We start from the raw sequence: 13,150 nt of genomic DNA, 5'->3' as shown, positions 1-13,150 counted from the left end.
AAGTCCTTTTGAAGGAAAGTGCATATTTAAGTATTTAGGAAGTTCCTTATGCTGATGCCTGGCAGATTCCTTTGAAATGCTGTAGAAAACTGCCTGAGGTGGATCCGTAAGAGGGGAGTGGATCAGATGCTGGCTTCCTGAACAGCTTTGTTGTCAGGGTGGTTGGTGTCACCGATCTACGAACTGTCCCTCTTGGCTTTTAGGCATACCCCTGTCGTTCAGTGCAGATGTTTAGATGTTCCTGCTCTAAGTGGAAATAAAGGAAATAACTACCACAGCCATATCTGCATATTAATTGTGGCTGGCAGCAAGATGAACTATTAGCCTAACCCCAAATTTGCATTGGACTTGCTTGCTACTGACAGGCTTCTAAGACAATTTTATACTAAGCTGTCAAGCACAGGCTAGGAAACCATACCCTAAAGACACAAATGTTTGAGGTTATTTAGGGAAATTTGATGTTTTTACTGTAGCTTTACTAGTGTAACTTGTGCTCCCTGGAGTTTACTGTTCCTGAACTTTAATGTGAAGGTTTTCAGGTCAAGGTCAGGAATCACCACCAGCTCTTCAGCCTTTGGTATAACATGATTTTCTCAAACTTGTCTGTCCTCTTTTTTATTCCTGACCTCTTTTCCAGTTGCTAGCATCTACAGTGGGATTCCAGTTTCCACCTCTCCTTATTTTCTTCTCCCATTTTCCATCGAGTGGTGAATCTCCTTCCCCATTCTGATTCTGGGGACTGAGGTGTGATTCCCTCCCCAGAGGTGCAGGATCTGCACACAGGCTGGATCTTGGCTTTCTTACGTATGTGGTTAGTACACAAGGCTGAGATTCCCTAACTCATTCTTTCTCTACCAGCTGCTTGGTTTTATGGAAAAAGCTGAGGGAGTTTAATGTAAAGCTTTACTCTCCCATAACTTGATGGGCTAGACCAGAGGATAAGGAGGATTTGAAGGACATCATTATAAATGTCATCTTGGATTGCAATTTCACTAAAAGCTTTGATGCTTCTTTTTCAAGACTATCAGGCAAATTTATTTATTTATTTATTTATGGAACTTGTTAGGAATGAGTTTAGTCTTTTTGTAGGTCTCATGGACTCTCCCTTTTCAGATTTTTATTATGGCTGGTTCTTTAGAGAAGTGATTATAGTCGTTTATGCAGCTTGTTATACAGAGAGCGCACAAAGTAAACATATTATTGAAACCCATAGGGACTGACAACAAAGACAACAAAGTCGATTCACAGTACAGTGGTTGCTGGTCTTAAAGCTGAGACAGTGGCTATGACAAGTTCAGTTCACTAAAGGCTTTACTGAACCACTACAAAATGGGTCCATTTATCCTTTAGAGTCCTTTAATCAGAGTTGGGCAACTTCCTCCTTATCAATTCATGTCTAAGCACAGAAGAATCAAGCTATCAAGAGATAATGGTGGGAAGGTGAAGAACAGGGCTGGAGCCTTGAGGCACACAAAGGAGAGACAAAAAGCAGAGAGCAAGTCGTTAATGACTCAGGAGGGTGGGACAGGACGGCTGCAAGGTTCCTATGCACGTGTGGCTGCTGGCTGAGCCAGCACCACTGACACGGAGAGTCCCTGGCTGGAGTGCCATGGGATGTGTGCCTGGGTGCAGGACACGCTGCTAGGAAAAACACGCCTCGGTGCTCGTGAACATGGGAGTGAAATCAGAAATCAGCTTTGTGTTAATGCAGACTCAGCTTTTCCCCCTGTGAGCCCTGTTACTGGGCTCGCTGCGTTGTTGCTGCGGCGTTGCAGCATGATTTCGGGGGGCACAGGTGAGCACAGCAGGCACCACAGTCAAGAGCAGCAGTGGATGGAAAGGGCAGGGAGTGCTGCCTGCACTCCCAATAACAATAATCAAAGAATGTAGGCCAAATGCAGCAGCTGCTGATAAATTTCCTCTGACCTTTGCGCTGCACGCAGGGTCTGGGCGCTGCTTTCGGCCTCGCTCCTTAGCACGGAGAGCTTTGGCACGGGGCCCCGGCACCCTTTGCATTGTGCAGGGTTATTTGCACGGGGAAGCGAGGAGCGGGAGGCAGTGGAGCTCTGGGACAAAAGCATTGCTGCAAACTGGGGCACGATGTGTGTTTTGTTTTCTGTTTTCGGGGTCGCTGGGGATCCATGCAGGAGGAGGGTGAATCACGGTGGGTGCACCAGGCTACACAAGGTTGGCTCTGGGCCCGGGGTGAGTGGACGGAGGGCGGTGCTCCCTCTGCTGATAAAAGCCACGAGAAACACTGTCTTGCCTTCCAGGACGCCTGTCGAGGAGCCCAGACCCCGGCAGCACCAGCTACAGAAGCCTAGGACCTGGGCTTGGCAGCAGAAGACAATTTTCCAGCCGCCTCTTCCAAGTACGAGCCCCTCTTCCTCTGGCTTTGTGCATGTGCTCGCTTACAGGCAGGAGAAAGGGAACGAGAGGGTAAAACAAACGCAAGCCATGTGTTTGTTTCCACGTTGCACAGAAAATGCTGGTGAGGATGTGCTCCCAGCTCCAAGCCCTGAGCTTGGCAGCCGCAGAAGCTGTTGATTTAGACACGTGGGGCGTCAGCGGCAGGCTTAGTATGAAGGAGTGCTTTCTTGCCTTCATATTCCTGGCTTGCAGGAATTCGTTTCAAGCTTGTACAGGTCCAGATTCACCACTTATCTCATGTGACCAGGGCAAAATAGCAAGTTCAGCAGTTTGTTTTTTTATTTTTTTCCTTCTCTCTCTTTTTTTTTTTTTTGTTTGTTTGTTTGTTTTCTTTAAATCAGTGGATTTTCTTTAGCGCGGGAGCTGTGCCTCCCGCTGGGGCTGACCTCCCACGCCTGGCTTGCTGCCAGCCAGGCTGCTTGGCAGTGAGCATGCTTTGCAGAGATGTGCTGGGGCAGATGCTGCTGCTGCTGTGGTGTGCAGGCAGAAGCCTCCTGGTGTGACAGCAGGCAGTCAAGCTTGGGCTTCTGTGCTCCCTGAAATCACAAGCAGCCCCAGCTAGCGGCTTGCCACTGTTCGGTGTCTCTTTGGCAGGCGCTCACCGACTGTGCTGCTTGCTTTCCAGAATGGTGACTGCCAAGGTGTGGGTGCTGAAGAAGCATTTTCAGGGGTTCCCCAAGCCCAGCGACTTTGACCTGAAAAAGATCGAGCTGCCAAGCCTACAGCATGGAGGTAAGTGGAGCGCCATCAGCTGTTGCCTGGAGGATGTTGTGCATTTGTAGAACTGTCCACGTGTTTCTCGAGCTCAGATTTTCACAAAAAAGGCTTGGCACGGCTTGTGGCAAACCATGTGCCTCGGCAGAGCCGAGCAATTGCTCAGGGACATGTGTGCTGATGGGTTTAGTGCATTTTCAGACGTGCTGGCATCCGATTATACACATGGAATTAGGAGGCTGAACTTTAGCCCCAGCATGTGGTGGCTCTGGCATGCCTTTCAAAGTCCCATAGCACTTAGTCACACGTGGTGCCTCATGGCAAAGGTTTTCGACTCTGTTTGCAAATAAACTTTGCTGGAGAAAATTGCTGAAGTGATACACCCTCAAAACCAACCGTTGCAAGGAAGTAGAATTCGTTTAATTTAGAAGGAAAAAGAGAAGTGAACCTTGGCCACAGCAAGTGATGTAACTCTAGTAATACACAAAGATGCTTTACTGCTGTAAAATTGTCATCTGCTTTACCTTGCAAAATCCTTTGCAGGAAGCTGGGGAAGACGGTAACCTCTGGCAGTGGGTTTTTAAAGAATCTTTTAATAGAATCACAGAACGGTTTGGGTTGGAAGGGACCTTAAAGATCAGCCAGTTCCAGCCCCCTGCCATGGGCAGGGACACCTCCCACCAGCCCAGGCTGCCCAAAGCCCCATCCAACCTGGCCTTGAGCACCTCCAGGGATGGGGCATCCACAGCTTCTCTGGGCAGCCTGTGCCAGGGCCTCACTGCCCTTACAATGAAGGTTTTTTCCCTAATGTCTGATCTAAATCTGTCCTCTTTTAGTTGAAAACCATTCCCCTCCGTCCTGTCATTATCTACCCGAGTAAAGGGTCCCTCTCCATCCCTTTTATAAAACCCACTAAGTATTAAAAGGCCACAATGAGGTCTCCCTGGAGCCTTCTCTTCTCCAGGCTGAACATCCCCAGCACTCTTGGTCTTTCTTCCTGGGAGAATGAAGGAGAATTCATAGGAGAGTTTAACCTGGAACTTTTTTTGTATTGAGGGATAGTCATGGGGGCCTCCCACTGCAGTGAGAGTGGGGCCACAACTGGGAGTAGGTAAGGCTGGATTCAATTGGGGCTGGTCTTTCATTTAAAGAAGTAACAAGGGAAGTCTTCTGGGAAGATTCTGCCTGCATTCAAAATCTACTTTTTAACAATGCTTATCTATGATTGTTGACCATTGTAACAGCATGAGAATGTGAATAAAAAGAGAGAAAAAATACACAGGTTTTACTTATGTGTTTATGTTTGGAAAAGGGTGGAGACTTTAGTAACTTGTTTAACGCTGGAGATGTTGATAAAAGAATCAACCTTGATTTTTGGCTTCACATGCACACCATGCTGCTCATCACTCCACTGTCCTTTACAAAGTTTACTCCAGTTTATCAGGTGTGTCAAAGAAAACTCATTAAACTGCTGATAGTACTGTTTAGGTTTACAAGTTGAAGTTTGAAATATGATCTCTCTTATAGGTACTTTTCAGCAATTTTATAACGTGTAGTTCTACAGAGTTCATACACAGTTAAGCAAAAAGAATGATGCATGCAGGTATTTAAATGACACGGAGTCATTTTGAAGAGGCAGCCTTTCCTATGTCACACAGTTTTCTTCCTGCTCACTCTGAGCTGGCTGTGGAGGAATATTTATGCCCAAATATATTTCTAGCTTATGTGAACTTGGCTGCTGCAGCATGGGCAATGAAGAGCATTGTTAGATGGAGGTGAACAGCTAATGCATGTTAAGCTACCTAGAAAATGTGTGCTTTCTGTGCAAGGGAGCAAAGTGGTGGTTATATATGACGTGCCAAGATCTCTTACCACCCTCTGCTGGATGAATCCTGAAAAGGCTTTTTATATATAAAGGTCAAAAAAGTTAGTGTTCTGCTCAGGGGTTCTGGCCTACTGAGTCTTCTGCAGAGAGAGGAGGCAGATAAAGAAAAACAGGACAGAAGAGAAGCCAACTTTCTAGAGAGACACTTCTGAGAGTGTCTTGTAAGAGCACAGTGGTAATCCAGACAAAGCTACTGAATGCCATAGCTGCTTCTGGGTATTTTTTTATGCTGATATATGGGGTTTTTGAACTTTTGGGAATCCTGAGGTTTTGTTAAAAGACTGGCTTGTGGGACCTATGCTTTATTGTACCGCTGATGCCCAGTAATTTGCTTTGTCTTTTGTTTCAGAGTTGCTGCTTGAATCAGTGTTCCTTAGTGTTGATCCGTACATGAGGTATGTCGTCTTCCCCCCCTTTTTTCTTCCCCTCTTTTTGGCTAAGTTAACTCACTTGAGCTCACAACTGAACCTTAAAAGAACATGTACTGGGAGTGTGCCACATTACCCGAGTCCCAATAATTTCAGCAAGCTTGTTCTTAAGGATACATATTCTAAATAGTCAATTGCTGATATGCCTGTGTTAATAGCCAGTAATTCAAGGAAGAGACTGGGAAAATTTACGCAGAGCTATGAGGAAGTCTGGTAGACTCTAGTCTCAGAAATAATTTTTTGGAGTCCCAAACTTTTCATAGTGGTGGACCATGCAGGGAAGATTAACACTATCCAGTCCTGGACACTTTAGCTCAGTGTGCAGTCAGGATGGGATGCTTGAGTAGCTGTCCATGGAAAACGTCCAATTACCTTGTTACCATGAGAAGATCTTTGTGGTCTGTTTGGCTTTACTTCTTATGCTGTTTCTTGGTCAGGCAGTAGCTACTACTTCACAGTACACTTGGAAGATCATTGAAGTTGCTTACAATAAGCTGTGTCTCTGCCTGTGTTACAGACCTTACAGTCAAAGGGACATGAAGGAAGGAGACGTAATGATAGGCACACAGGTTGCCAGGTAAGATGTTCAGTTCTTGTTTTCCATCCATGTGGCAGATGTCAAAGAAATGTACTGACATTTGGGACGTTGCAGCCTATGTCATGTTGTTTTTTTCTGACATGAGTCTACATACTGCTTAAACTGTATTCCTTATCTACATTGGAATGGAATATATTTTTTTCTGAAAGAACCTCTTTTGCCTTCTTGGAGAACATCTGTGCCTCTGCAAACTATATGTTATTTCTGGAGTCAAAATTACAAAGAGAGGCACAAAGTGCCAACCTTTGTGCATGATGTGAAGGGTCAACTTCATGTTTTAAAATCTGATGTGCAGAAATTGCAAGCCCCAAACCATGCATGCTTACAATTCCAGCTGTGACTATCTCAGTGTCACTTAAGATGCAACTCTAGATGTAGCCAAAAGGCTATCTGATCTTAAATCTATCCTTTTCTAATCTTGTGGTAATGATTTAGCTATACAGATGGTTCCCTTTGTCTGCTTGTTCCTGCTGCACTGCCTCTAAGTAGCCGTCTGAGAACATCTGTAGCCTCTGACTCTTGTGGTTCTCTGCAGGAACACTGAGGGCTGGGATATTTTCAGTATTTCAAGGGTGCTTACCTACTCCTTCCCAAGCTAATCTTCCTGTTGGGATGAGAAAGTGGAATTTCTGTTTTACATGGAGATATCCTAAGTGTGAACTTCTGTTATTAGATGCTGCCTTCCATCTGTTCCTAAGCAGCCTTTTGTTACCACAAGAGGTTCCCTCTTCAGGATCTTCAACTTTTAAATGAGGTGCAGGTGTTCTGAAAAGGGAACTGCTTGTTGTAGCCTGTTTGTGATTCAGCTTCTTGCTTTTCCATCCTTTAATCCCAGCATCCTCTTTCCTACCTTTCTGCTGATAGGAGCCCAGTCTGAATTCATTCCAGACTGATGCTAGTCGTTTGTCACGGGTCAGGCTGAGTTTAGAATCCTCATGTCCAACTTTCCTATGCTGATAAGAGACAGTAGCTGTTTCAGGGAAGGCATCAGAAGCCTACAGCATCAGTAGGGTATGGACTAAATGTCCTGACACGAAGTATTTATTTTCTTCTGCATCAAAGGGCAACAGGAATAAAAGAGGAGAGAGACAGTTAGGATTTTCTCTCTCACAGGATATTCTTTTTATTTTTTTTTCAAACCTTTTTTCTTTGCTTGAACAGGATTGTAGAAAGCAAGAATCCAGCTTTTGCGGTTGGGGCCTTTGTTGTGGCTAATAGTGGCTGGAGAAGTCATTTCATCTCTGACGGGAAGGGCCTCCATCTCCTTCCTTCAAGCTGGCCAGAATCACTCCCCAAATCTCTGGCTCTTGGGACAGTTGGCATGCCAGGGTGAGTATTATGATCCAAAGGAAGCTGTCCTCTGGATTTTGCTCTGCAGGGTGTTTCTGATCTTTTTTCCATCATCTTTTTCTACTACTATGCAGTCTGGTCACTCTGCTTTAAAAAAGGAAAGGGAAAAAAAAAAAAAACACAAAAAACATGTTTGTGTCAGGACGCCCTCACCCTACAGAGGGTCTGAAGTTCTTTTGATCAGAAATTTGCCTTGGATTAGGGTGCCTGTCCTTGAGGATTTGTGATAAGGCAGGAAGAGGATCCAGGAGGGGCTGGAAAGAATCAAGTCCAGTCTGGATTAACCAGAGTGGATTATTATTTATTTAATATATTTGAAATTAATTAATTCATAATTAACTATTATTTAATTAACTGAGCGGATCAAATTTCAGTGGTTTATTGGCCATTCTTCTGCCTATTGTGCTTTTCTGCTATCAATGTATTTCCAGAATTGTTGTCAAGATGGCAAGAGACAGCTGTGTAAGGTGGAGGAAAATAGCAGTCCTTTAAATCACACTGATGAAGACAGAGCTATGATGCAGGAGAAGCAATAATCACACTATTGCTTTCTCTCAGAATCCTGCTCATATTTCTTGTCTCCTTCTGCGTAGTTTTTACAGGAGCTCAGGACTCCTTTAGTCTTGCTGACACAGGAGGCTTTAAAAATTGTAGTAGTATTCTGAGCGATGCAGAACTCCTGAGATTTCATTTTAACATCACTCTAGATGCATCTTTTTCTAGACAGCAGCAATTCACCCTTTCAGTTAGGAACAAGTGGGAAGCTCTATACCTGAAGTTAGAAAAAATTAAAGAGAAACTTCTTGGGATTCTGGGCCAGTTGATCTCATTACTTCTTACTCCTTCAACTTGTGAGCCCAAGGAAAGCTGTTTTCACATAAGGCAAACTTCTACCACACCATCCAGCTTCCCACTAGTGTGGCTTATTTTTCTGGAGTGTCTGTAGCCTTATAACAGAAGTGAATGTGCTTACAAGCCAATTTAAAAAGTTGCACTTTTTTTTTTTTTTTTTTTTTAATAGTATTTTTTAAGGAATGAGGAAAATTGAATCTTGCTCTGGTTGTGATGATATTTTGATTTATCGTGGTCAATTCAGACCTCTGTGTCTGTTTTCTTTTATTGCTTGTTGAGCATCTTTCTTTTTCTTCACAGCCTTACTGCATATTTTGGTCTGTTTGAGGTCTGCAAGATGAAGCCAGGAGAGACAGTGCTGGTTAATGCTGCAGCGGGCGCTGTGGGCTCTGTGGTTGGGCAGCTTGCTAAAATTGGGGTGAGTGGCATGGACTGCTTGTCCTTTCACCTCAGAAGGCTGACCTGGCCTTCTGAGACCATGAATGATCAAGGCCATGAATGATCAGGAGGGCAAGCATCCTGTGTTGTGAGGGCCTTTAGAAATGTTTCTCTTTCTTTCCTTGCAGGGTTGCAAAGTGGTTGGCTGTGCTGGCTCAGATGACAAGGTTGCTTATCTGAAAAAAATAGGCTTTGATGAAGCCTTTAATTACAAGACTGTTACATCTTTGGATGAAGCACTGAGTAAAGCCTCTCCTGATGGCTACGACTGTTTCTTTGACAATGTGAGTTCAGACAGAGGGCCTGGCCCTGAGCAGACTATTATTTTCCTTAGACTATAGCAGAAACTCGGTATGGAGTTTCATCTAAGTCACACATAGGTTCTGTAAAAGCTTACTGCCTCCATGTTCCCTTCCCAGATTTTTCTGCAGCTGCCTTGGGGTGGTAACAGACAGAACAAACATTGAAAGGCAAAGCTGGATTGTTAGTGCTAATTGAGGCTGAGCAGAGAGGAACAGGTCTACTCCTGGCCCCACCTTGGAACACGCAGTCCTCTGCTGTTTCTGGAAAAGGAGAGAGGATGAATGTGGTTATGTGGTCCAAGAGGCTACAAGGGTACCAGTAAACAAAGCAGTTGCAAGGCAAGCTTGTAAAAATTCCTAGAGTAGTCTGTCTATGGTTTCTCACCTCTCGCTGTTAGAACAGGTGTTAACAGGCTATGTGGACTGGTCTCAGTGGGCTGTTTGAATGTGGACATCGTGTTCTATGGGCTGGGAGAGTTTAAAAGTTCGGATGCAGTCAAACCATGTCAGTTCACCCTCAAGCCAGAGAACGAGCCCACTTTTTTTTAATTTCCTAGTATACCTGTTGTATGTATTATACCGAGCTTTGTGAAGCAGATACAGAGTTAAAACTGGCTCCCTCTGTTCATAAATAATTTTTAGAAAGATGATGTAGTCCTCGTAGGTGTTAGCTAAGAGTAAGGGTTGCTGCAGCCACAGTCTGGAGGAATGGAGGTCAACTTTCCACCTTTGATTGAACCCGTTCTTTTCAGCACAACATCTCAATGCTGGCAAGTTTTTGGCAAACAATGCCAAAGAGGGGATTTTCTCTAATGCTGCACATCCTCTGGTTTGTGTAGGTGGGCGGAGAATTTTCCAGCATTGCCATCAACCACATGAAGAAGCACGGGAGGATTGCAGTCTGTGGAGCCATCTCTCAGTACAATGACTCCGTGCCCCAGAAAGGTGTGTGCCTACTTCCACGCCTCTAAGTTTAGTTACTATTTGGTGATGGCAGAGTGGGACATAGTGGGAGATTCTTGGTATTTTGCTGGTTGTTTCAGCATGCTAGTTGAGTTTCTGTGTGTGTGTGTGTATTCAGATAACAAACCACTGCTCCAGGGCAGCTGTTGTGTGACCACACTTACATGTACACGCAGTCACACTCCTTAGTACACTCTCCTATCAGATGGAGAACATCAGCTGATTAGAAATGAAGGAGAGGCTGAACTATGTGAAATAAGAATCCCCTGGGCTCTGAGCAGATACAGATCAGTGGAAGGCAGCAGGTGTGGTGGAACAATGGCATGTGCACAATGCATACTTTCAGATGAGAAAATGGATTTCCCCCAGGTTTTTCTTTAGATGCGACAGCTCAGTTTTAATCTGTGTGTATGAGTGCTTGTTTGTTTCTTTCTTCTCCCATCTCATCAGTGCTAATGTTTCATGTACTGGTGAAAGTGTTGGGAAATATGTCTGAAATTAATATTCAACAGCATTAAATTTTCCAGATTTGCATTCTAGAAGAAATGAGTGTTCTCAGCAACTGCATTCTCTATGACTTTAGACTCCCAAATCACTTTAAAAATGGGACGGGCTTTTTCAATGGGGAGATTATCACACATTTCTATTACTGAGAGAACTTTTTCTGAGCTTTAGCCAAGAGCACCAGAGCTCAGCAGGCTATCTAATAATCAGTTAAAACAGTACTTTGAGGATTAAGCTGAAGCCCCTCAGCAAATGGGATTTTTACTTCTGAATGAAACTTTTCACAAGTGCTGGGTGTTCGGCCTCACACAGCTTTAACAGCTCAGGACTTTGTTTTCCTGGGTGGCCGTGTCCCTGAACCCATGATCTTATTATTCTGGAAATTCTTTTTGGAAAGAATTGAGGCTACCTCTGGCTGGAACAATGTGATTCAGTGTCCTTCACTGGCTAAAAGCTCTCTTTATGCATTGGGTCTCATTTTAAATGAGACTGGCATCACAGGCAGCTTGGGGGTTGGTTCCTTTCTCCTACAGGACCGTATGTTCAGATTCCAATGATCTTCAAGGAGCTTCGTATGGAAGGGTTTATTGTCAGTAGCTGGAATAACCGCCGGGAGGAAGGTCAGAAGGCACTGCTGAAATGGGTCCTGGAGGTAAGAAGGGAAGGGGTAATTTTCTTTACTGTGTACTTGCACCATGGCTTACCTCTTTGCAAGGGTGGGTCTCTTGTTGTAGCTGGTGAAGTGAGGTCCTGGTATGATTTTCTTCTATCTGACGTGATCTTTGAGCCTTTTGAGGACACTCAAACCATACTGAATATGCCTGATGCCTTCCACTTCACTGAGACTTGCGATACTAGCCTCTGGTCTTAACTTAGAATCCCAGAAAAAATATAAGCTTTGGAAGAGGATCCTTCCAGAACCATTCTAAACAATTTTCTGGCAATTAAGAGTTTCTTATTTAGAGTATTTCCTCTATTTCTCCTTCAGAAAACTCCTTTCATTTCTAGTATAAGCAAGCATTTCCATTGTACTCATGTGCTTGAATTACTGGCAAAAATCAGTGCCCTTATGGAACCGGGAGCTGGGCTCTAAAGGGAGTTCCCAGGATTTTTTTTTTTCTTTAATTTTATTTTTCTAAATGGAGGCTGAGTTTAAAACTTGATTCGTGGCTGTGAAAAATATGTGTGTGTGAACATGGAAGGCTAAAAGGCTTTTTATCTTTTACAAATTGACGATTTGGGGAGGCTCGCTGTTTTGATCTGACATTTTGATTTGTAATTCCACACTTCACTACAGACAGAAACAGGCCTGGCTTTGAGGAAACAATCTCCTTGTCCATTGTTTGGGGACTGAGAAGCACTAAATCTGTCCTGGTGTTTTTTTTCAGCAGTGACTTTTGCTCCCTCTTCTGACTCCAAGCTGGGGGAGGGAGAAATCTTGCTACAACAGCAGATTCTTGTATGGAATCGCTATATCCAAACCCAGCTTTGCAAAGCTACCCTGGTGTGCACCAGCTTGCATGTTTCAGATGGAGCATGCAAGCTGGAGAAAATTTGTTGGTGGCAATATAGACTCATGAAGATCGCGAAAACTAAGCAGCTGATGAGTGAACATTCAGCAGTTTCCTTTCTTCCTTCTGACAGGGAAAAGTGAAGTTCCACGAACAAGTCACTGAAGGATTTGAGAACATGCCAGCAGCTTTCATTGGAATGCTAAGGGGAGAAAATCTTGGAAAAGCTGTTGTAAAAGTCTGAAGGTCACATATTCCTGGGAAGGCAGGCAAAGGAGAATGTGATTCTGTTCAGATAAGTGCTTTTAACTCGCTGTTCAAAAGGCATATTTCAATATTTTTGGTGGACGGTGGTGAAGATAACCTCTTAGTAATTGGTCAGATAACTGTGTGTGTGCCAGTGGCTTTGCTCTCGAAGAACTTGAGACTTGCTTCCCAAAGCTACACAAAAAAGCCTTAAAACTGTTCAACCTTATCAGAATTGTAACTGATTTAATAGTAGTTTGAGCAAATCTAAGATGGGTAATAGGAAGAAAAAGGCCATTCTGAAAGGTTTCTCAGCTGATAGCATATCTGATTGCTAATGTTTACCTATTGATTGGGTCCAGAACTCAGCAAGAGGGAATATAATTTTGTAAACAATATTAGGGAGCAACGATCAGGCTAACAGTGTGCAGTTGTTCCCAGTTTCCTCACAAGGCTGGCAATTAAAAAAAAAAAAAAAAAGTAGGAAATATAGGCATCTTAGTTATTCTGGGCCTATGGAAAGAAAGAAATAATAAACCTATTAATGGAAACTTCGCTTGTGTTACAGTTCTCTTTCCAGGTGAAGAATAAACACAGATATGGAATTTGTGGTTGATTTTTGTTTTCTTGTTATTGGTCTCTGAAGACAGACTGTAAAAGGCCCTGGAGCCTTTACAAGGGCAGAGTTAGATGATCTATCTGTCAACAGGAAGAGATCATTTAAGATTTAGAACAACTACTAGAGGAGAGGTGCTTGTTGCTTTATAGGGGTTTCTGAAGGGAAAAGAGCACCAGTGTGTATTAGCTCCAATGCTGTGGCTTTCAATTGGCCTCTGAGAAAATTAATACCACTGCACAGTGTGGAACAACTTAAAAAAAAAAAAAAAAGGGAGTTTGTTGCCAGGAGGTTTCAAATCTTCCATCTAAGA

General features: G+C 43.7%; 1 protein-coding gene across 2 annotated transcripts; it reads left to right on the top strand.

Annotated features, from left to right (window-relative positions):
* The first annotated feature begins 2,284 nt into the window (after positions 1 to 2,284).
* On the top strand, positions 2,285 to 12,701 carry PTGR1 (prostaglandin reductase 1). 2 transcript variants are annotated; one of them, XM_032205803.1, is made up of 10 exons: positions 2,285 to 2,371; positions 3,056 to 3,162; positions 5,379 to 5,424; positions 5,975 to 6,034; positions 7,217 to 7,384; positions 8,558 to 8,675; positions 8,824 to 8,979; positions 9,837 to 9,942; positions 10,998 to 11,116; positions 12,109 to 12,701. In XM_032205803.1, exons 2-10 carry the CDS (start codon positions 3,057 to 3,059, stop codon positions 12,217 to 12,219), a joined length of 990 nt encoding a protein of 329 aa, XP_032061694.1. In that variant the 5' UTR covers positions 2,285 to 2,371; position 3,056; the 3' UTR covers positions 12,220 to 12,701. The 2 variants fall into 2 exon arrangements, with proteins under 2 accessions (XP_032061694.1, XP_032061695.1); XM_032205804.1 differs by lacking the exon at positions 2,285 to 2,371 and adding an exon at positions 2,626 to 2,645.
* The last annotated feature ends 449 nt before the right edge of the window (positions 12,702 to 13,150 follow it).

Source organism: Aythya fuligula, chromosome Z, assembly GCF_009819795.1.
Source record: "Aythya fuligula isolate bAytFul2 chromosome Z, bAytFul2.pri, whole genome shotgun sequence".
Taxonomy (NCBI): Eukaryota; Metazoa; Chordata; class Aves; order Anseriformes; family Anatidae; genus Aythya; species Aythya fuligula.
The sequence above is the reverse complement of the archived record's forward strand: the minus strand, read 5'-3'. Positions and strand labels throughout refer to the sequence as shown.